Here is a 23,057-nt window from a genome sequence, read left to right on the forward strand (position 1 = left end):
CACAAGGTACAAGCAGTTATTTGAAATCCTCAAACTGAGGTTGAAAGTTTTGTCTCAATTCAATCTTGAAAATTCCAAGACTCACAACTACACAGCCAATACCTCACTTGTTATTCCCAGCCTACAGCAGCAGAGTAACATAACTGACTTCCCAGAGTTTTGCTTTTATAGTGAAAAGCAAGATGGCCAGACACTAAAGCTGTGACACGACTCTCTTCCCATGTGCATGTTATTTAAATGTATCCTCAATAGTGAGAAAGGAAACACACTTTCACTTAGAAGTGAGAGTTGCTCTCTCTGATCTTGGACTTACCTTAAACTGCTCATGGAACTGGCTTGAATCCTGCTGGAGGTTCCTAAGCAAGTGAGGGATAAGCACCGTGTATGAGTATGAGAATTGGTCGAGCGCTGTGAAGAGCTTCACCTGGGCCCGAGAACGCACCTGCAATATGATAAATACTTGCTCACACTGTCATAATCCTGCAGTAAACCGGCCTTGCTCCAGCACACCCTGAGGAGACTCACCTCACTGTAGTGACTGGTGCTGAGTGTCAGGAGATTTATCATCATCTGTCGGTGAGTTGGGGTGAGGCACATGCTGCCTTGCTCCAGCAGTGACTCATGCTGCAACATAGTCCTGTCTATGAGGAGAGCACGCAGGTGTCGCTTCTGCCCCACCAGCTTGTTTTCCAGAACTTTCTTCAACATGCGGAAGTTCTTCCAGTGAACCTCATAACAGCTCTTGGAGCCAAAGCGGTCAATCAGTAGGTACTCCCACAGCTGTAACATGGAATATTGGCCTCACAGTGATGGCACACAACTGTCAAAGGAGCACTCACACTACAACTGATAAGTGAACTCACAACAATGAGACTGAAGAAAGACTTTGTATCATCCTCTCTACAAAGTAGCAGCTTTTCTTGCAGCCGGTTCACAGTGTCTGCAACTGACTTGCGTACATTGCTACCATCTGGCATTGTGACATGCCCCCCTCCAACATCAACACTTGGTAAGAATGGGGTGATGGGCAAGCAGCTGTCAATCCTGTGGGCAAAGAACATTATGTGGCTTCATTGGCTGACACTGACTACTGAACAGTTTTTAAACTCACAATGCTACTCACAGCTTGACGGGCGGCTCGTCCCACACAGGCAGCATGGAACGGCAACCCAGCACAGCGATCACAATGCCTAAACTGCACTGCAGCTCCTCCCTGAAACAGTGCCCCACAATTTCACTCTGTGGCTTGCAAGCGTCGCTGATAAGTTACACTTTATTCATTCACCTGCAGTTTACCTTGTGAGCTGGACCTCATCACTGATGAAGCTATTGATACGCTGCAGTTCAGGTGGCAGATACCTACTGATGAGTGACTGCACACAAGCGACCTCATTATTACCAGGCACATACCACTTCAGCTGCATGCTGTAAGGATTTCCTGGCATGCCCCAGTCCTGCCAACACAGTAAGCTTATACACATGACAGAAGTGGGAACAATTATGTAAAGGGAGTAAATATGCATACCTTGATGGGCAGGTAGTCCTTGACGGGCCGGTCAAAGGATCCAGGAACACTGCGGTACTCTACAGGAGTTATCGAAGTTAGGCCTGACAGAATGTGGCGCAGGATACAGCTTGAAGAGAGGAAACCCTCACGACACGCCAAGTGCAGTGTACGGTCCAATACTCGCTGCAGCATTCCCATATAAGGCAACAGAGCATTGCCCCGGCAGTCCACCACCTCGACACAAACAATACAACTTATTGAAACTAATTAGTCACAAACACAACAAGCACACATTTGTCTCTCGCTATTCCATACCTCATGAAAATGACACTCTCTGCTTCTAATTTGGCACTTTTGCTTGCGACTTTCATAAATAATTTTTAAGAACAGAAATATGCCAGGAGATGTTACTACATAATTCTGCTTAGAACATACAAAGCAAGTCATATCATACAGAATGCAAGAGCCAGCACTGAAATGTGCACTGGGGTATGTCGCTGCAAGTGAAAGTGTTTGCACAAATATGCAGATTATGACACAGTCACTTTATACTGGGTATCAAGCTGATGTGTTGAGGTCAAGTGAGAAGAAATCAATACCAACAGTACAGCAGCTTAGACAGAGCTGTGTGATGGAATGTCAACAGATTCAACACTTGTACATTAGTTGCAGGAACTCACTTCAGAGAGCAGAAGTAAGTTGTACAGCAGCTCATTGTCGAGGATTTCCTCCTCCAAGATGTCATCACTCTCCACCAGAGTGAGCACCGTGTCACACAGGTGTGGTAGGAGCACTCGCAGTGTTTCCTCAGGGTTTACCTGCATTCAGACAATCAACTCACTGTTACAGAACCTTGAGGTTCACCATCGTAATCACAAAATCCTGTCCACACAGAACAAATCTTCACAATCACTTCCACTTGATTAACAGCCTCTCTGTATGTCCCACCCAGTCGGTATCAGGTACTCTATTCCACAGAGATTTCCTTACCAAATTGTGTGTACATTCTTGGTTTCCCTTCCTGTGGTACATGTCACAGCCACCTCCACATATTATGTGAAGCATCTCATTTTTCTCCTCAGCATTTTGATCCAAACATACTCACTCTCACATTCAGCATGAAAGCAAACAGAATGAAAGTCTCTGAACAATTTTCTAATGTACTAAATTAACTTTTACAAAAATAACTTTGACAAGTTATGTTACTTAGTATGTGATACTGTGTAGTCCAGCAGAAGTTCATTTATGAGTCACAGGAATGTAGCTGCCTCTTCGGTCTTGAAGGATAAGCCAAGCAACCAGCAAGAGCAGAGCTCTGCTTGCTGCATGCTTGGCTTACCTTTCAATTCTGGAGATAGCATGTTGCCTTGACACATCCACAAATTTCTGCTGTACTACACAGCATCAGTACTGCTCACAGTCACCACTGTTAGAACCTCAAATCCAACAAAAATTATACTGATTATAAGGCACTAAACTGACCTTTTTGCATATGCCTTATGAGGCAGGCCAGACAGGTTGTATTTAAGCATACTGTTGAATTACTATATCTAAAACTGTTTATATACTACACAGTCTGTGAACAATGCAACAAATTATTCCTTCTTTCTTTCACTTTCACTTTCAACACAGCATGTTTCAGCCCTAAATGGCCATCTTCAGGCATCTTACTATGCAAAATTAGACTGCAAACATAACACAACAATGGGCTTACAAATAGAAAAACAGGCAGTGTGTGCTCTTTTAGCCCATACCAGTTAGACCACAACTATGACAGTTTGCATCAGGAAGCATGGAGTTGCATATGTAATGAATGAATAATATTGGTGCAGTGTAGCAGTTTTAGCATAGTAAGACACCTAAAGATGGCCATTTAGTGCCGAAACATGTTGTGTCAAAAGTTAAAGTGAAAGAAAAAAGAAATAATTTGTTGCATTTTTTATGGAATGTGTTGTTGTAACAATATTAAAAGGATGGGCATTAAATGATTCTTGCTCCGTAGCTGTGTTCAATCCAATGTGCATCCACTTCCTAGGATTTGGTATACTAACAGCCCTGCAATAAAATGCTCAATGTGGCCATATAACAGTAACTTGGTTTCACGAAGTGCATCCCCAAGCAGGGTTAGGAAGTCTCTGTTTGTTTCAGTTTATCTGTAATAACTGGAAAATACTGACCTTGGAAAATGAGCGAACCACTGTCGCTATGAAGTGTCCTGCCACCTTTGTCTCAAGAATCCGTCCTGTCACAAAGGAGTGGAGCTTCTTCAGCGCTGACTGTAACAGGACAGACACACATGAGTTAGAGAGAGACAGACCTCATCCATTGTTCTGAAGCGAACTCAGCATAATGTGCATAACCTTAATTTTGTATTTATCTGAAATGTCATAATTATTAATGAATAAAGTAAAAGTACAAAGTGTTTTAGACAACTGTTACAATTGCTGTGGGCTCCCTCCATCACTGCTGATATTTGTTTGCTGGCCAACTTTCACAGTGTGTTTAGCTAAAACCTACATCAGCCATACTTCCTACCTCTGGCACAATTCTTTAATTGTTTTAAATGAGGAAACTCTAGTGTTCCTACAATGAAACTTATAACTTTGCTGATGCAGACAAAAACCATTTTACATTATTGAAAAAGCAGCTTATCATCAGTGACCATGTAATGGTTCTCAAAGGAACTCCTTCTAAGATAATTTAGACATGTTTGTTTTATATAAGAAATTCACTCTCTGGCAATGCAACCAACTATGGACAATCGAAATATATGATTTGAAAGAAATCATTTACTTTGCTCTGCAAACCTTCATACTACATACTGTGACATGATGCCGAAAGCCGCAAAAGTAGAACCAGAGGAGACATCAAGCATAAAAATTCAAGAACTGTGATTGCAAATTAATATTGTTTTTTTAATATCAGTCAAGTCCTAGGGCCTGTTCTTACCAGTGGTGACTCAAGGATTTACGTGGTGGGAAACATTCAAATCTGTGACTCATCTTCCAGTGTGGACCCTTTACTAGATTTCAAAATGTGACTACATCTAATAGATTAAAGCACTTCATTACTATGAATTTTATACAAAATGAGAAAATGACATGAGGCCACACTCCAGGTCTAATTTTATACAGCAGCAGTTAAAAACAAGCAGAGACTGGATTCATATGTAACAGGGACTGGACTGAACTGGCTCAAGATTAGGTCCAATGGTGAGTACTGACATTAACAGAGTTCAGTACTTGCTTGCAGTACTTCATACCTTGAAGATCTGAGATGAGGTCTGCATGAGCACAGTGGTACAGGTGGAAGACAGTGCCCCTTCTGCCATGTTCTCCAGCTTACTGCGCTTGTCCTCCTCACGTTCCAGACGAGTTACCTCCATAGAGCTGCTCTCTATGAGTAAGAAGCAACGGTCAAGGAACTGCAGCACAAAATCCTCAAAGTCTGCTGTGGCTAGAGCAATCATCTCCTCCTCCTGCAAGCAGACAACAAGCATCACAGTCTGCTCTAGAGTGACCAACCATCCAGCACTCACTACTCATGCTTCTGAAGTACCTCTGTCAGATTCCTCCAGTACTCTGGGGCGGATGAGCAGTCCACAATGGGAACCAACGCTGCAAACGTGGAAATGAACTGGAACGTGACAAAGCACTTCTTGATGTCATTTGGGTCTATTCCTGGCAATGTTGACATGAGCAATGGAATGACGTGAGTTGGTCCCTCTTTGTAAGCACCACCCTGCACCATTGGTCGTGCCACTGCAACCATGCACTGCATGGCTGCTGTAAGCTTGTGGGGCTCTGTCAGCATCTCCAGTGTAGAGTACATCCTGACAACATTGCATAAGGTTACAAATGTGAATGGAAAACCATTCTGTGTTCAAATTCTTCCTGGCCATGTGACTTACCTTTCAATTATCTGTGGAATGATGATTGTTGGGCGCAATGTTGCCAAATGCTGCAATGCTTGGCTTACTTCTACAAGACCCATCTTGGAGAACATAGCTTGCATTGCAACAGGTTTAATGGACTGCACAAAGTTAGTGATGTCTTCCTCTGTGAGTCTGTGACTGTCTGGTATGGGCGTCTCCCATGTCAGCTTCTTGTACCGCTCCCTACAACAGGTTGCATGACAAGGCTGTGTGAACAGGTTGTGAAACAAGGACTGGCAATGAGATGGGACATCCTACAAGCCTCTGGACCACTGAAGTTAATTGGGATATCAGATGCAGCAAAAAAAAAAATATTAGTGGAAAGAATTACACCATTTAATACAAGTACTAACATTTAACAATGTTATATATATATATATATATATAATTTGTTATATATATCTACAGCAAGTAGCACCCTGTGTTGGACAAATGTTATATGAGGCAGGACAAGTGCTCCCTTTGGGAGTGCTCACAGTTTGATCTTGGGTTTGAAACCAAAACAAACCCACGCAAGTTCGTGTCGGAGGTTCATTTGTTAGCTCTGAACAGTGAAATCGCCTATCACCGTACAGGTTTCGATATTATTTACATTTAGATATGACTGTTTATGACCTTGTCAGCCAAATAGAGCCCAGCTTTGTTTTGACAATTTAGGAGTAAATATTCATCGGTGCTTGCAGATCAGTGCTTCCATAGCTTCCATAGGATTGATTTTCAGTGGCGAATTATCAGTTAGGAAGTCAGTGTCGGATTGTCATATATTTCTTTGTATATCATTTTTATTTTGTGTCTCGGAAGAGGTATAAACCCACTGAGCCAGTATCACTTTGTGAGTAAAAGGCATCTTCACCACTGTGACTTTCAGTATCAGTGTCGGACTGGCACTCTTTTCTGACTACTATTACAATTACTTCACATCACTATTTTGCGAGTATTACTAATAGGTGAGTGTATCACTTTGTCAATCAACATAATTTATTCGATTTAGCTGGAAACCCCCTTCCCCCAAGATGGAACCCCAAAAACGTGCCCGATATTCAAAACTTCTCGACGCGGAAATATTGATGGAAGAGGAATCTGATGAAGAGTTAGAAGAATTCAATGAGTTCATTGAACCTCATGAAAATATGTCATCATCATCATCATCAGGTAATGAAGCAGAGGAAACGGAAATTAGGTTTCGTGAAAGAAGACCCGAGGATTTGCCAAAGGTACTAGACTTCACTGGTCCTCCGAGTGGAATCAACAGATAAGCTGCTCCCAATATAAATGCACAGTCCTCTTCTTTTTCCATTTTCATTCTGTTTTCCAGCAAATATTCCAAATCTTGTTACAAGAAACCAATAGATATTTCCATCAATTTACGGCATGCCAAGATGCTCCAAGCCCTTCTGTTCAACTGCCCGACATTACAATTGAAGAGATGTATACATTTTTGGCAATAATAATTCAAATGGGCCACAATCAACAGGACAGCCTCAAAAATTGTTGATCAAGAGATGAACAATGCTACACTACATTCTACCATAACACCATGGTACGAGACCGTTTCTTCCACATTTTGAGATTCCTGCATTTTGAAAATAATGAAGTTCCTGCAAATCAAGATGGCCCAAATTATAAAAGATTTTTACAATCTGAACAACAAATTTTGTGAACTTTACAATCTATCGGAACATCTTGCTGTTGATGAAGTCATAGCGCTCTTCAAAGGAAGGGTGATTTTTCATCAGTACATTCCGAAGAAACACAAAAGAGTTGGTATAAAAATTTACAAGCTTCGCGATTTTCTTGGCTATACATATGATATGACAGTTTATTTAGGGAAACAAAGGCAACTTCTGACAGAAGAAATTACATCAACACATGGCATTTTTCTCCAGCTAATTCGAAGAGTAGAAGGCTTAGGACACAAAATTTAAGTGGACAATTATTCCAGTTCCCCTGCATTATTTGATGATCTATTAGAGAGGAAAATAAATTTGTGTGGCACCGTTTACAATGATAGGTGTGGAATGCCACAAGAAATTTGGCCCAAATCAATAAAATTGAAAAAAAGGGGATATTGTTACAAGAGTCAAGGGGCATCTAAGTGTTGTTCGTTGGAAAGACAAGCGTGATGTGTATGTTCTGATGAATACGCACCCTCCTATATTGGATGGAAACTTCCAAGATGAATCTGACCATGCTGTCAAAACCCATGTAATTGAAGACTACAATGCACACATGGGCTTTGTGGATATATCTGACAGGATGGTACCCAGTTATGGCATTGCTCAGAGGACATGGAAATGGACAAAGAAATTGTTTTTCCACCTTCTAGATACGAATATTCTAAATGCATATCTATTACAAAAGTCTTGTGATGGAAAAACGACACATAAAAAATTCTGCGAAATATTAGTGCAGGATTTCATTCTTCAATTGCACGAGGCGAATATCACGGTCAGTGGCATTTCTCGGGGGAGGCCTGGGACCCAACTGAGTCAACTGGAGGTGAAACATTCACAACACTGGTCAACCAAAGTGAAACAAAGACGTTGTGTTTGTTCTCTAAATTAGAAAAGCAGAAGAACGCTTTTCTACTTTAAAAAGTGTGATGTTGGGCTGTATGTGGTGGACTGTTTTGAGAAGTGGCGCACACGCGTCAGAGTATGAGGTATCGTAAACTGTGAAGTGATGCAGTTCAAACTTGTGTACAGTGTGAACAAAACATTCTTGTATATAGTGTGATTATATTTAGGGGTACACGGTAGCATAGTTGGTTGAGGGGCTATGCTACAAGCCATAAGGTCGCAGGTTCAAGTCCCAATGAGGTCATTGGATTTTTTCAATTGACCTAATTCTTCCAGCCGCACTATGGACCTGGGGTTGACTCAGCCTCTAACAGATATGAGTACCAGGAATTAATTAAATAATTTTCTTGGGGAGCAAAGCACGGCCAGGGAGTAAGGCTGACAACCTTACTGCCATCTTTGAGCTGACTGTCTAGATAATGTGGGAGCCTCAACATCTCACAACCCTATGGGCCTTCTCGGCCTGTTACAGGGAGAAATTTATTTTATTATTTATTTATTTATTTATTTTAGCGTGATTATATTTATAATATCACCATGATTCAAGGTTGAAGAAAAAACAACGGGTAAGTCCTTTGGAATTTCATAACATATATAATAAAGAATATATTTTGCATTTCATGACAAAATAATCACAGCTAATTTTCATTTCTGTAATTTCCTCTTTTGTGTATATGTAGAAAATTTTATTGTCTTTCAGTTTCTTTTTAGTTCATATTTCTATGTTGCATAGAATGGAAAATATGCATTTTTTCTGAAAGTCTGCAATGTTAAAGACTTAGAGCCATTTAAATTCCAGCCGTAGAGGGCTGCTGGTAATTTAAAAGTCAGTACATTAAAGGTTAATGTATGGAGGTAAAAAGTAAACTGGACCAATCAGTAAAGGGTGAGAAAGAGAACTGAAAATCAAGACAGACCAACAATTAACAAACACCAAGAATGAGACTGAGTGGATTAGAAAAAAAAGTATGAGAGATAAAATAAACAAATAGAGAAAAAAGGTAAAGCTATCCTTGTACTCATAACATGCCATGGAGGTCCATAGAGTTGTGAGACATCGAGGCTCCCACATTTTGTAAACAATCTGCTCACAGATGCCAATGAGTTTGTCAGCCTTACAGGAAGATTCCTGGTACTCATTTCTGTTAGAGGCTGAGCCGGCCCTAGGGTCATAGTGCGGCTGGAAGGAAACTGAAATGAAAAAACCAATGACATTGGGAATTTAACATATGACCTTCTGGCTTGTAGCATAGTGCCAGAAAATAAATCATAAATAAATATGGGAGGATAACTATGGAAGAAAAACAAGACTGAAAACAAACTGTGAAATGAAAACCCATGGATGAAAATGATTTGCACTGTACTAACGTATGCAGTCGCTGAATGAAATAGTATGGCAGTTTGCGTAATAAGTCCTTGAGCTTCACCAGCCAACGCCCAAAGTTTGCAGGATGAAAGTATGACTCAATTGCCTTCATAAACTTGTCCAGGTACTTCTGTGCAGTGCTTCCACCTCCCTGAAATATAAATATACTGATATCACTGTCAACCACACACTTATGCCACTATACTGTAAGACAGAGAGACAGGACTACAGTTCTCTGTTTGTATTTCAGCATGTGTAGTGTCAGAGAGCATATACTTGTATGCACTTACTGTAAACATAATCCACAATGTGAATAATGAGTACAAAATTAATCTTATATCAGATATTCCTATTATTGAAACCTTTTTCAGGTAGCTGTGATGTCTCCAATGGTCTGTGACTGTCAGACCGAATCAGATACAGATGAAAAGTGGTGACAGCTATGTAGAGGCTCGTATTAACTCACCACTACAGATACAGTCCAAAGTGCAATGGCTGAAGAGTCCAGTTTATGATGTTTGGAAGACTGCACATTCTTGTAGGACACAGGGAGGTTGAGGCTGCGCAAGAACCTTGTGAACATGAGTGGGATGTACGGCTCCCAGTCAATGTAGCCGATGTTGCAACGTGCCAGCCGTGCCATTAGCCATAATATGTCGCCTTCCCAGGCTGGTGCATTGTGGCACACCTCCCATAGATTCATGAACTCATGGAACCAGAGCTGGTGACCCAAGCAGCTCTTTACAGGAGGCAGTGAAATGGGAAGGAACCATTCCAGCATTTCGACTGTAGTGCACATTGCACCTGAGTCAAATGGGCACAGACGGGGCCGGAACATATCCAACACCTCCTGCGTGGCTGAGGCAGGGAAATAGCTGCAACATGGTTCATAATCACTGATCTCTGTGTAGCCCTATGTGGAAAATGCAAAAATTTATATTTCATCTCTTTGTCTGAGGATACTTCTTTATAATTAGACCTGTATTTAATTGTGTATACATAACTGAAATTATTCCAGTTCCTTGAATTGAAACACATAAAACTTTCTCTTCATTGTATACATTCTACTTTCACTTTCTTGTTGAATTAATTACAGTACTGCCTTTCAATTGAAAGAAAACTGGTGCAAAGACACTGAACATACTTTCTCATATACCCTTGATGGATCACACCCTTCTACTATCCTAGAATAAAAATTAAAAACAATTATCTACTCTAAATAGAAACCATTTCTAAATGTATGGCTGCTCCTAGATCCCCTAGAGAGGAAATTATCATTTTATGGCAAATGTAACCAATATACAGGGATACTGGGTTTTCTGACTTTGTCCATTGTCTGGATTCTAAATAACTAGGAAAAAACACGTTTTGGAAACTGGATCTGTTTCCATCCTCAGGTGAGGGAAGACATCTACTCTGCTGGGTCCCTTAGAAAGAGCTAGCCTCAATCACTAATTACAAACCCAACATCTCTGTGTTATACACCATCATCAGAACCCTAGAGTATCTACTTGTAACCAATATAGTTTTATTTGGGAACATGAGTATTATATATCTGAAGAAGTTTAACCGAAATTGCAAAGAGCTGTTTATGAGAAAAATAACACTCTGCAACTGAGCCCCAGATGGGGAGCTGTTCTTCAAATCCTGTCATGTTTGGGATGCTTTGGCCTATGAAATACCATCTGGTATGCTGCCTCTAGAGATGATTACAATTTAATCAACATCAGTTTTGTCACTTTCAAGAACACTGACTTTTTTTTATTGGGCCACTAGAGGATGTCTCTGAAGATACCATATGTTCAGTTTTATTTAGGGAAATGGTCTCCATGAATGACTGAAATTTAATGGAAATTGCTACAGTCATTTCAGGAGAAATTGCTATTTTGGGGCCTGGAGATTAAATGTTCATATTCACCAAACACTGACCTATGATGGATAGAAAAAATCTTAAATACCAAATATAAATAAAATCTGTCCAAGTGTTCACATAACAGTGTGTTCATGTGCATATACGTGCATGCAGGCATGCACAGAATGTATTCCTAAAATGACTTTTTCGTTTTCTTGGGTTCTGAAAACATGGAAATTCATCAAGATCGATGTTTTTCACTATCGTAACAGTTTCCAACTGGGTGTGGGTGACAAAGTATAAACCTCACACCATAACTGTGTACCAACATGAATCATTATCTAAATATTAAAAGATTAATTTGTTTCAGCTCTGTACTTTACTTTCCTTATACCTTATTTTTCAAAAATATGTTTTGTAGCAGTCATTTACTTTTAATATATTTCCATCATAAAGTGCAAAAAGCATACTGACTTCATTTCCACACTCCCACCAGCACACTGACCACTGTCTGCAAAACAATCCAGTACTTACTACCTGGCAGCATGGACCATTGAGTTTAGAGTGGTGTCAAGTGACCTGCAACAGTGAACACAACACAACACTTAGAGGCCACTGTGTCCATTCACACAGTTCACAAGTCTGAATTCTCCTTGTTCTGTACAGCACAGAATAACAGGAGGCTTACATCTTTCCATACATTGTCTTATTTTATTATCCTCCATCCTGAATGCCCATACAATGCTATTACAGATCCTGCTGCATGGCGAATAAATTTTGTTACTCCGAAGAAACGTTAAGTCATACCAACACTACTGTTTGAGTTTCAACCCCCTTTCCCCCTGCAGCAATTAGACTACAAACAGTGCAATGCAGGAGGTACAAATGTTTGTAGAAGTGACATTTTGTTATATCAACTAAAAAATTCACACTTACGAAAAGTAGCGGTACATGCCAACAGCACCGGGACTAGTGACCATGATCCGCTTACAGAGATCATATAAGGGCCTCCATGGAAGCACCAGTTCTTCTGGAGAGATCAGCTCCTTCTTCCTGGAAACAGCGTGCACCACAGAGATCTTAATTTGACACACACAGGAAATGTTTAGGTAAACAATACAGGATCAAAAACAAGAAATTGTTAAGTGAAAATGTACATGTGCAATTCACCATTGCACCTGCACAACACAGTATACGTCTGTTATATTCCATCACAGTGTTGGGTGCAAACAGGACCTCACAACACAGATGACAAATTACTCACTTCAAAAGAATAATCAATGCCTGTGCAAACTTGCTGACCAGCCATGGCTCCAAGTTGGGGATTGTCACTAGCTGATACATCAGATGAATGAAAGTCAGGTGGTCTTCCTTTGAAAACTTCATTCCATACAACTTCACATACCTGCAGACAGAAAGCAGCTGTGGGCTACACACGCAAGCATACCAATGTACACTGTACACATACACTGTAAGGTACCACAGCTCAACTTAATTTGGTTCCTACTTCTGGGCCAACTACACTTGTCTTAATAGCAAAAATGTTATCAGTCATAGTACTCCATGATTTGTGATGGTAAGGAATATTCTGTGACCTTGCATGCCTTTTGACTGTGTGAATCATATGATACTACTCACATTGGAATGCAAGCAAATGGTTAGAATCATACCTTACAAACAGGAACCACAGAGTTGTGATAAAGTCTGATATAGAGTACAGTGTGGAGCCCCAGAAGGCCCAAATTTGGTTCTCTCTGTTTTACAGTAAAAATTATTGATCATCCACCCATTATAACCTCAATGTAAAAATCCATTCTCTTTGTTGATGACATTAATAAAATACTCTTGGAAAACGATGACAAGTTTTGTGAAATTATCAAATACTCTCAGAAACCAAGAGTCTGCAAATAATAAATTAGCTTTAATTATTACTTACTTACCCATGGAGCTGAGCCCTTCTGGAGGAGCTGCAAATTCTGCAGCTACTCAAGAATTTCCCAGCATTTTATGGAACCCGAAGGTTCATTACCGTGTTCACAAGAGCCCTCCACTGGTCACTATCCTGAGCCTGATCTATCCAATCCATAGCATCCCATCCTATCTCTTTAAGATCCATTCTAATATTGTCAACCCACCTACGCCTTGGTCTTCCCTGTGGTCTCTTTCCTCCTGGCTTTCCCACCAATATCCTATACGCATTCCACGTCTCCCCCATTCGTGCTACATGACCTGCCCACCTCATCCTCCTTGACTTGATCATTCTAATTATACTTGGAGAAGAGTACAAGTTAAGCTTAAATTATTAGCAAAATAAACTAGACAGAATTTGTAAAAAAACAGCACACCCATAATATTATGATAAATCTGTGCAGGAAACTAAAACAACTAAGTTCCTTGTCCCCAAAATTTACAATCAGCCTGCGGAGGTCATATCACTCACTCATGGAGCTGAGCCCTTCTTGAGAAACCGCCAATTGTGCAGGTACTCAAGACCTTCCCAGCATTTTATGGAACCCAAAAGTTCATTACAGTATTCACAAGAACCCTACACTGGTCTCTATCATCAGCCACATCAATCCAATCCAATCCATACCATCCCATCCTATCTCTCTAAGATCCATTTTAATATTGTCCACCCACCTAAGTCTTGGTCTTCCTAGAAGTCTCTTTCCTTCTGACTTTCCCATCAGTATCCTCTAATCATTCCTCTTCTCCCCCTTTTGTGCCACATTCCCTGCCCATCTCATCCTCCTTAACTTGATCATTCTAATTATACTTGGAGAAGAGCACAAGTTCTGAGGCTCCTCATTATGCAGTTTTCTCCAACCTCCCATCACTTCATCGCTCTTCAGTCCAAATATTCTCCTCAGCACCCTGTTCTGAAACACCCTCAGTCTACGTCCCACCCTTGATGTCAGAGAGCAAATTTCACACCCATACAGAACCACGGGCAAAATTATAGCTGTGTACCTTCCAATGTTTATGTTTTTAGATAGCAGACAAGAAGACAATTCAATCTCCTCTTAATTTCCTCCTGAGTCAGGTTTCGATTTGTCATAGTCGTTCCCAAATAACTGAACTGTTGTCACATTTTCAAAACGTCTGTCAACTATCTTAATGTCATGATTTTGCCCTGCATTCAGATGACACAGCAACATATACTTAGTTTTCTCTGTTTACTTCTAGACCAACTTCCTTGCTAGTGTCAATTAAAGTTTGTGTGTTTTTCTTTATGGTATCTACATTATCACCCAGTAGATTCATATCATAAGCATAGACCAACAGCTGATGTGTTCCATTTAATTCCAGTCCCATCTAGTTTTCCTGGAAATTCCTAATGGCATATTCTGAAGCAAGTAGTGGCAATAAAGCATCTCCTTGTTTTAGACCAGTCTGGATAAGAAAATTACGAGACAAATGCTTACCTAATGGACTTTTAATATACGTTTCATTTAAACGCATTTTAATAAGCCTAACTAGTTTCATGGGTATCTTGGCACCTTGACACTAGCTGGAGTTGAGGGGCCAGCTTCATGCCCGGGCCGCTTTACACCCAGGGAAAGAGCCCCTGGTACCCATTGGATAGGAGGTTGGGTGGACTGCAGAGCTGGTCTAGATGACATGGAGTAGTGAAAATTCTTGACCCCACCGGGACTCGAACTCCGATTCCTCGGCCTCCAGCCAGTAGCTAGTCTCTATACCAACTGTGTTATCCAAGCTCACAAGTATGTGCGGTGTACTACTTAATTAAGCACAGAAACAGTTTTACCTCAATTACTTCTCCCACAACCCAAGTAACCAGTCTCCATAGACTACTTATAAACCTATGTATCTAACTTATTCCCTTATAAGTTTCGGTTAATTATTATTTCATTGCAGGCTGTCATCTAAAATATGAAAAATATTTGTATATTATTTTTCAGAAAAATTATATCATACTTCGTCAATCTTGCAGTCCACATTCCGCATCCAGGTCTCATTTCTCTCATCATCACCGCTCTTCCCAAGTTTGCTTTAATTTCTGACAACATGCGTACTGATTCTTCATCAAGCTGGTCAGCATAAGGTAAAAGTTTACAATACACAATTTCTCTTTGGGGCTTATATCCCAACCTCTTGATACGTCCACCAATATTTTCTCTATTGTCTTCGTCCATCATGACTGTTTCTACCGAACACGCATGGACATATACAACTGTACTAAATTCGTTCTGTCACTGATACGCGCAACTGAGTTCCATTACATCACTATAACAACTTGCTCTTTCACTCCTGCTTTAATAATAGTCATTGCACTGGAGCCATATTGAAAACTGACGTAGATACCAAAGAAACTCAGTCGAACACAACCATGCAACAAATATGTTTGCCCCAAACGTATGTAAGGTATCTAATTCCTATATGAACCTCTGGACTGTGTTTCACACGCTTCAAATGTCGTCTGGGGCATACTTATATGTTGCTGTTATTAACTATCGTTACCATTTTCTTAGCCTGCCATCTGTCGGATAGACTACCGTACCTTTTGCGTACTTGTGCGCTACACGTGTATGATTTCGCAGAAGAAAATGTCGACCGATGTGGAACGGCCTGAAGACCCTAAAGCCTGTCTGTCATGCAGAATTATCAGCGGCATAACTTTGACTTGTGCAGGACTATATATAGGCTACCATGGTTATCGATTTAAAGGTTACAGCCAAGGTGGTATGTTGGCAATCGCAACAGGTAAAAGGAATCGTGTGTAATTAATGTTACACATAAACTTACTAAAATTATTTTAAATGCTGGAAGCAATAAATACATTGAAGGTGTTTTTGTGACTTGACTAAACGCCGGACTGTGTAAATAACAAATTATTGCTAAAAGAATTCCAATTTTAAGGTGTCAAAAGCCTAGAGTGGTTCAAGTCACGCTTTGCACAACAGGAAATAAAAGAGTGAAATTGAAGCTTTTGAGTACATGTAATCATTCATCTAGGAAAAACTGTTAAACATGGTGTACCTCAGGGATCGGTATTGGGGCCACTCCTGTTTAACATCTATTTTTATGATTTATCGGTTTTGTTAACCCTAATAGGTCAGTGTATGCCGATTATACAAGTATCTCAATTTCCAGTAACAGCTATGAAGAACTCTATACAATCCTTAATGACGCTCTATATAAGAACATTAAATGGTTTTATGGTCCATCAAGTGACATTAAATATGAAAAAGACTAAAATAGTAAAATTTACAAATGCAAATCCTTCAAATTTCTCATTATGGATAACCTCTACTGAAAATATTCCTCTCATAAATTGTAGTCTTTCTTATATTGCCTACATTTAAGCACTTATATTTTGTTATACTATTAGTGTACCAGGGGCTCTTTCCTGGGGGTAAAGTGGCGTGAAGCTGACCACTCGCCTTCAACTAGTGCTGAGGTCAAGAAAACGTGGATCTATTCATCCACTCCCCCATACATATTCATGGCATAGTGCTTAATTAGTTAAGCACAGGGACTTCACCTTTTTTCTTACTAGATTCTGTACTTACTTTGTAATTTACGTACTGTGTTGTTTAATGTCTCTTTTGCTCAAGTGGCATCATGCAACATACATCTCCTGGACGAATGTTGGATTAAAGAAATGTGTATGTATATGCACTGGTACACTCGCAGTATAGAGAGGACACATTTCTCAGAGATTTCTGCTGTAACTGCCGACAGTAGAATGAGTCATTAGCACTATAAATGTGCGCCATCAGGTGGTCTGATCTTGTCAGTGCAGTAAGTTGCATTAATACAGCCGTAGAGGAAACCTGACAGCGGCATAGAGCGGATGGAACATTTCTCCATGACTACTGTGCCCTTCCCTGCTAGCGAGAGTGAAGTAGTCTCTCTGATTCCCTCACATCAGTTTCTGTAAATGCACACATTTATAAGAATGTAAAAAGATAACACAAACTTACTGTGTCTTATGACAGGTGCTGAAGGTGACCCCCTTCTGCTTGCAAACATGCCTTGCATTGCATAAATAATGTGGCACATTCTGAAGTTGGTCCGTAGTAACTGAACCAAATTACGCATGTTATTTCACTCTGCAGAGCTTCAGTGCTGCGAGGATTTCCCTTTAGGTTTTCCCAAAGATAAAAATTGCAAAAACTGGGATCTGGGAGGCCACAGTCTTCTGCTGATTATTCTGTCGAAATACGTCCCATATTGCAGCCATGGTTGCATTAGCTGAATGTGCTGTAGCGTTGCCTTGCTGAAAATACCCATTATTGTCTTTCTTCAGCAGTCAGCTGATTGAAGAATGGATTCAGTATATCATTAGTATAGCGGTCAGAGTTTTGTGAAAAAAATAAGGGGCCAGTGTTTCACCACAGACTACAGCACACCACATCCCCACCTTTTCACTACGTAATGGCACTTCCTATAAAATATGAAGATTTTCATCACTCCTTATTTTTCTTTTGTGCACTAACATGGCCACTAATGTGAAACCATGCTTCATCAGTCATGAACAGAAGCTGTGGATCCAAGATTCCATCGTGCACATTTCGCAACAGCCAATTGAAAAAATGAATTCTTGCTGCATAGTCTGGTTGTTTCAGCTTATGCACAGCTGTTATTCTATATGGGTGATTTGATTAATTTTGTGGCTGAGAAAGCAGATCCTAGCAAAACACCAGTTTCCTGTGCTAAGCGTCTTAATGATTTTCGAGGGCTGATTTGTAGTCACACCTCAATATCCCGAACCTTTTCTTCAGTCAGTCAGTCAGTCAGTCTTTGATTGCTTCTTTGTCACACACTCAACCTCTAGCCCGCCACTTTTACACAAGCTTGGATACACATGACTTTGTGGGACCTGGAGAGTCAGGATATTTATGACAAAACTTATGGATACATTTTCTGTAAGTTTTTTTCTTGCCAAAGTTTTGACAATAAACACGCTGTTCAATAGTGAACTTCATTTCTGTATAAATGTGGGCCACCTATCAACAACTCTAACAAAGACTGGCCATTAATGCGACTTCCTGCAGTGACAAAATCGGACCACTTGACTGCGCACATTTATCAGCACTAATGACTCATTCTGCTATCGGCAGTTACAGCAGCAATCCATGAAAAATGTTGTGTCCACTCTATGCTGCTGCCAGGTTTCCTCTATCATTGAATGCATACCAGGCTCCATCTCATCAGAAATTCTTTCCCAAGCTAAATCTATTTTGTCCTGCCTAGTATAGTCTGGGTGGCATTTGTGATGTATAGCAGGCTCTTGCTCAATTAACTGCACAAAAACAAAATCAGCTGCTTTATCAACCTTTCATGCCATCTTAAGAAACAACTGAATCACTGACATACATTATATAACAGCTGACACTAGGAAACCACATGGCAATGCAATTGTGAGAAGACTGGCATGCTCTGTTGCCTAGAAGTTGAGTTTTTCAGTCTTTCTGCGAGTTGCATTGCCATTTTCTCAATTGTGCTGCTCCATTCAAAAACATGTGTTCAACTTAGGCTGATAACAATTCTCGGAAATTGCAGCTGTGCTGCAGTTGTCAGTTTCCTTGGTGTGCGCTAGCACTTAAAACTATGAGTCTGAAAAATGAACTTTTATATCAGATCTTAAAAAAAAAAAATAAACATATAAAATATGTCTTAATATTTTGCCTTCTACATACAGCAGGAAACGTTTGAAATACAGCTGTTCTCCTATACTGAATTTACACATTTTTAAATTATATTTATTAAAGTGTCTATTTCTTTTAATTCCAGTAATCACAGGGTTTGGAGTTGCTCGATTAGTCGATTCGGAGGGACGTTTGTATGACAGCTTCCGAACATCCTGAACTTATGTATGTTACACCTAAGAAGTTTGACATTGTTATTTGCTTCTAGAAAAATGAGAATCCCGATAGAATCATGTCATATATTAAATAATATACATTTAAAACTCACAAATACTGATATACAGTAATTTCATTTACCAACTTTCCCAAGCTTTGTATCAGTTTTGGGATTTGCTGTCACACTTTGTACTGCCACAATACACTCATTAATACGTGTCTGCAAATCCCGGAGGTTATGAATGTACAGAAGACGCAGAATCTTTGCTGCCTGATTCAACACATAATCTCCAGTGTCAAATCCAAGGTCAGCTTCTTGAAAAGGAAATGGTTTACCCTGTAAGAGAGAACAAGCTCAAGAGGAAAAATACACATATGAAGATAACATGCCCTGTTTCATATGAGCCAGTGTTATTGTCATTTCACATTATTCAAACTCATACCAGCTACAATGAAAGGTTTAAGTATTTCCATGATACCATCAGAGTTCTTTCCACATCCTGGATACTCTGCCCCAGGGCATTCAGAATATGAAACTTTTACTAAAATTTGGATGCTTTAAGTGTTGGGTATATTGCAGAATTTTACAAACAGAACTGGAACCTTTATGATTTTTTCTTTATCATTTGGAAGCAATATATAAAAGCTCTCTACTGAGAATCACACCACAGCAACTTCTATAAGATTTAAAATTCTCAGAGCGGTGAATTTAAAGATTACAGTTTTCTGAGATGTGATGTTTAGTTTGGTAAATACTGTAGGTACTAAAGTTTCGGAGGAACCCTCTACCTCCATCACAACAGTGCACTGATGATGGGGGGGGGGGGGAACAGGTTTATCTGAAACATCCAAGAAGACTGTATGTAATTTTAACCCAGTTTCTAGTTTATGAACAGTGAAAATATTCTAATGCCCTGATTGTGGTGAACATTTATGTTAAAAAGTTTTACAGAACACCAGACATTGAGCTAGCTAAAATGCACAAACCTTCACAATGAAGTTACTTGGGTTTTCTATGGCTTCAGATGAGAGTCGCTGGCATACCACCTTACTCACTGCCTTTAAGGTAATTAGATGATCTGGATGTTGAGTAACATGCAACAACTGCGCAAGTGTGTTGACACCTCTCTTGAAATCTTCACCCTCAACTGCAATATTACAATTACTTTAATAAAGAAGGATACTACATTATCAGTGAAGTACTCAGAAAGCTTTGTGTTCTGACAATTTGTTCTAAGTGGCTTATTAAAATAATAAATGTGAACTCCTTTAACATGCACACAGAAATGAACTTTGCTTACAGTCGAGATTATCCAGTGGATTGGCAGACACAACTTTTGGAGTATTGAGTTCATTTTTCTTAACACAGTTCTTGTACTTCTCCACTGCAACATCAAAATTACAGTATTTAGTGTGATGAGGCCAGACTGTGTCATTTTTTCATTAATTCCTGAACTTACAAGGCCAACTCATGACTCCCCACAGCTAGCAAGGCAATGCTTTTCTGTTGATATGAGCTTGGTGATGACTGCAAACAAAAAGTTTGGAGGAAAATATATGGTGTGACACTGACTTTCTTGCAGCTCATAGTACTTGTCACAGAGTCCTTTGCTTATCACCCATGGGCAATCACTCTGTCATCCACATACTTTTACAGAATCACACAAAGAATAAAATAAGAGAAAATGTTACTTGCCACTGTCAGAATATTCCAGCCGGACAGCAAATGCCAGCAACCATTCCAGCTGTTCACCTGGCTTCTCACTAAGCACTGGGCAAGCTAGATCATCTCTGTACTGTTTGAAAGTTTTTGGCCAATCAGAAGAATTTATATCCCTAAGGGCTTTCCGGTCCTCTATCTTATAATGGCGAATCTTCTGATCTTCAAGCCACAGGACAAGATTCTTGTATTCGCTGGTATCTGAAATCCAGAATGTGGTTTCGTATATTAAATTTCTGTCATTGAAATACAAGATCCTCGCACATGATGACATATGAATGGTTTCCTTAAAAAGGTAAAGCTATCCCCGTAAGAGACTGTGGAGGCCCATTGGGTTCTGTGATGTTGAGGCTCCTGCATTTTCTAGACAGTCGACCCACAGATGGCAGTGAGGTTGTCAGCCTTATGTGCTGGCCACCCTTTAGCCCCAGGAAGATTCCTGGTACTTATTTCTGTTAGAGGCTGAGTTGACCTCAGGGTCATAGTGCAGCTGGAAAGATTAGGTCAATTGAAAAATCCAATGACCATCAGGAAATGAAACCCCGATCTTCTGGCTTGTAGCACAGTGCCTCAACCAACTACACTACCATGAGCCCCCACGTGCTTTCTGTACCTCACAGAAAGATGAATGTAGGACAAATCAGGGTCTATATATCATACTCAGAAAATACCTAAAGATACATTATAGTTACAGTTACAGAACATCTGCAATGACGAAATACAATGTAAAAAGACTGAAGTGCATACATGATTACAAAATACATATATGAAAGAACTATATATATATATATTTCACTACCCTCTTTGCATAATAATATACACACATGATTTATTTATATACGAAGGCAAATCGAAGTGTCTTTGCCCCTATTTTTTTTTCAGCCACAATAATACACATACAGTGAAATCAAAATACAGGCAATGTTCTACGTAAATTTGTCTATTTTTCCACATAGTCACCACCCCGGTTCAGGTGTTTGTCCCATCGCACCAATTGTACAATTCGGCTGGTTGAGCGCAGAACCACCACCGGACAGCAGTTTTCGTGTCGTCGGAAATAAACTTCTGGCCTGTCAGGAACTTCTTCAGTGGACCGAACACATAATCAGTCGCGCCCAGGGATTCTCATGAATGATGTGGTTCTCCTCCATGGCGCCAGGCCTCATGTGGTAAACAGGACCGCCACCCGACTGCAGTCATTCGGATGGGAGATTATGGAGCATGCACTGTATAGTCTAGACCTCGCACCCAGTGATTGTGTGTTCGGTTCACTGAAGAAGTTCCTGACAGGCCAGAGGTTCATTTCCAACGACGACGCGAAAACTGCTGTCCAGCGGTGGTTCTGCGCTCAACCAGCCGAATTGTACAACAGCAGCATCTCCAAACTAGTGGTGCAATGGGACAAATGCCTGAACCGGGGTTGTGACTATGTGGAAAAATAGTCTAAGGTACTTAGAACACTGCCTGTATTTTGATTTCCCTGTATGTGAATTATTGTGGCTGAAAAAAAAATAGGGGCAGAGACTTTTTGATTTGCCCTCCTGTGTGTGTGTGCAGAATTTACACACATATGATTACAGTATATTACTAATTTCTTTGTAATAAAAATTTATGTAACAGCAGAAAGTGCAATTCAAACAGAAATACTTCCAATGTTATTTTAAACTGTTTGCTGTTAGTGGATTAACATTTAATTTGAAGGACACTTGGTTGTATAGTTTTCTTTGAACACTGTAGAAATGAGAATCAGGGGTCTTCCAGGGAGTTTATGGGTGGCCAAGGCACAAGGCTGACAATCTCAATGTGACCAGACTGTTTAGAAAATGTGGGAGCCTCAACACCTCACAATCCTATGGATCTCCACAGCCTTGTACGGAAGTGCTGGGACGTGTAATAAATACAATAAAATGCGGTCCGCGGACGGAATACGACTACAAAACTGCAGCGTATCACGCTATAACCAAACTTACCGTTCACGTTAAAGCGATCAGGATCAGGATAATCCAATGCCGTCAGCTTCCTTTTAAACATGCTGACAATAATCTGCTCAGTATAACTATTATTATTTATGACTGATCTTGCAGTCAATTCGAAAACATAAAATATACCTCTTCATCTGCACAGTAACTACCAGCAACTAAATAATATGGCCCTTAAGAATGGTTAAGGTCTAGAAGGTCTAGAATATTTCGCTAGTAAATAATAGCAAGATGTACCACGGAGCGTGTAATTATGCAGAGATCGAACGTCCACAGTCCCAATGCAGG

At 40.1% G+C, this 23,057-nt stretch overlaps 2 protein-coding genes and 1 long non-coding RNA gene across 4 annotated transcripts in view; 1 reads left to right on the forward strand and 2 right to left on the reverse strand.

Moving 5' to 3' along the window:
• Positions 1-15,611, reverse strand: part of LOC111863063 (proteasome activator complex subunit 4) — a 38,569-nt gene extending 22,958 nt beyond the window's left edge. Inside the window, exons 1-17 of one of the 2 annotated variants that reach the window (XM_023849027.2) lie at positions 15,178-15,611; positions 12,503-12,643; positions 12,175-12,291; positions 11,773-11,817; positions 9,853-10,261; positions 9,389-9,537; positions 5,418-5,624; positions 5,066-5,339; positions 4,770-4,985; positions 3,685-3,783; positions 2,188-2,325; positions 1,526-1,741; positions 1,297-1,454; positions 1,124-1,213; positions 864-1,044; positions 526-780; positions 314-442 (exon numbers count right to left, since the gene is read on the reverse strand). In XM_023849027.2, the coding sequence (XP_023704795.1) occupies positions 314-442; positions 526-780; positions 864-1,044; positions 1,124-1,213; positions 1,297-1,454; positions 1,526-1,741; positions 2,188-2,325; positions 3,685-3,783; positions 4,770-4,985; positions 5,066-5,339; positions 5,418-5,624; positions 9,389-9,537; positions 9,853-10,261; positions 11,773-11,817; positions 12,175-12,291; positions 12,503-12,643; positions 15,178-15,398 (3,045 nt within the window). In that variant the 5' untranslated portion in view covers positions 15,399-15,611. Of the gene's footprint in view, positions 1-313; positions 443-525; positions 781-863; positions 1,045-1,123; positions 1,214-1,296; positions 1,455-1,525; positions 1,742-2,187; positions 2,326-3,684; positions 3,784-4,769; positions 4,986-5,065; positions 5,340-5,417; positions 5,625-9,388; positions 9,538-9,852; positions 10,262-11,712; positions 11,818-12,174; positions 12,292-12,502; positions 12,644-15,177 lie in introns of those variants that run through there. The other variant, XM_023849028.2, reaches the window with a different exon arrangement.
• A 164-nt stretch (positions 15,612-15,775) lies between these two features.
• LOC117282209 lies at positions 15,776-19,181 on the forward strand. The gene is made up of 2 exons (XR_004512872.1): positions 15,776-15,963; positions 19,000-19,181. It is a non-coding gene; the product is annotated as an uncharacterized LOC117282209 (long non-coding RNA).
• LOC111863096 (RNA transcription, translation and transport factor protein) lies at positions 18,530-22,977 on the reverse strand. Its single transcript, XM_023849123.2, has 5 exons — positions 22,761-22,977; positions 20,767-20,991; positions 20,372-20,455; positions 20,058-20,218; positions 18,530-19,407 (listed from the first exon to the last, which is right to left on the reverse strand). Exons 1-5 carry the CDS (start codon positions 22,819-22,821, stop codon positions 19,204-19,206), a joined length of 735 nt encoding a protein of 244 aa, XP_023704891.1. The 5' UTR covers positions 22,822-22,977; the 3' UTR covers positions 18,530-19,203.
• Between the last annotated feature and the right edge of the window lie 80 nt (positions 22,978-23,057).

This window comes from Cryptotermes secundus, unplaced genomic scaffold (assembly GCF_002891405.2).
Source record: "Cryptotermes secundus unplaced genomic scaffold, Csec_1.0 scaffold1777, whole genome shotgun sequence".
Lineage (NCBI taxonomy): Eukaryota > Metazoa > Arthropoda > Insecta > Blattodea > Kalotermitidae > Cryptotermes > Cryptotermes secundus.

What these genes read in the sequence shown, in the direction of transcription:
- LOC111863096 (XM_023849123.2), bottom strand. Translation starts at nt 22,821, where the DNA reads ATGTTTAAAAGGAAGCTGACGGCATTGGATTATCCTGATCCTGATCGC. An exon ending in GCTGGAATATTCTGACAGTG is followed by an intron (nt 20,456 to 20,766) that starts GCAAGTAACATT and finishes TTGATGTTGCAG; the next exon opens with TGGAGAAGTACAAGAACTGT. An exon ending in TCCACTGGATAATCTCGACT is followed by an intron (nt 20,219 to 20,371) that starts GTAAGCAAAGTT and finishes GTAATATTGCAG; the next exon opens with TTGAGGGTGAAGATTTCAAG.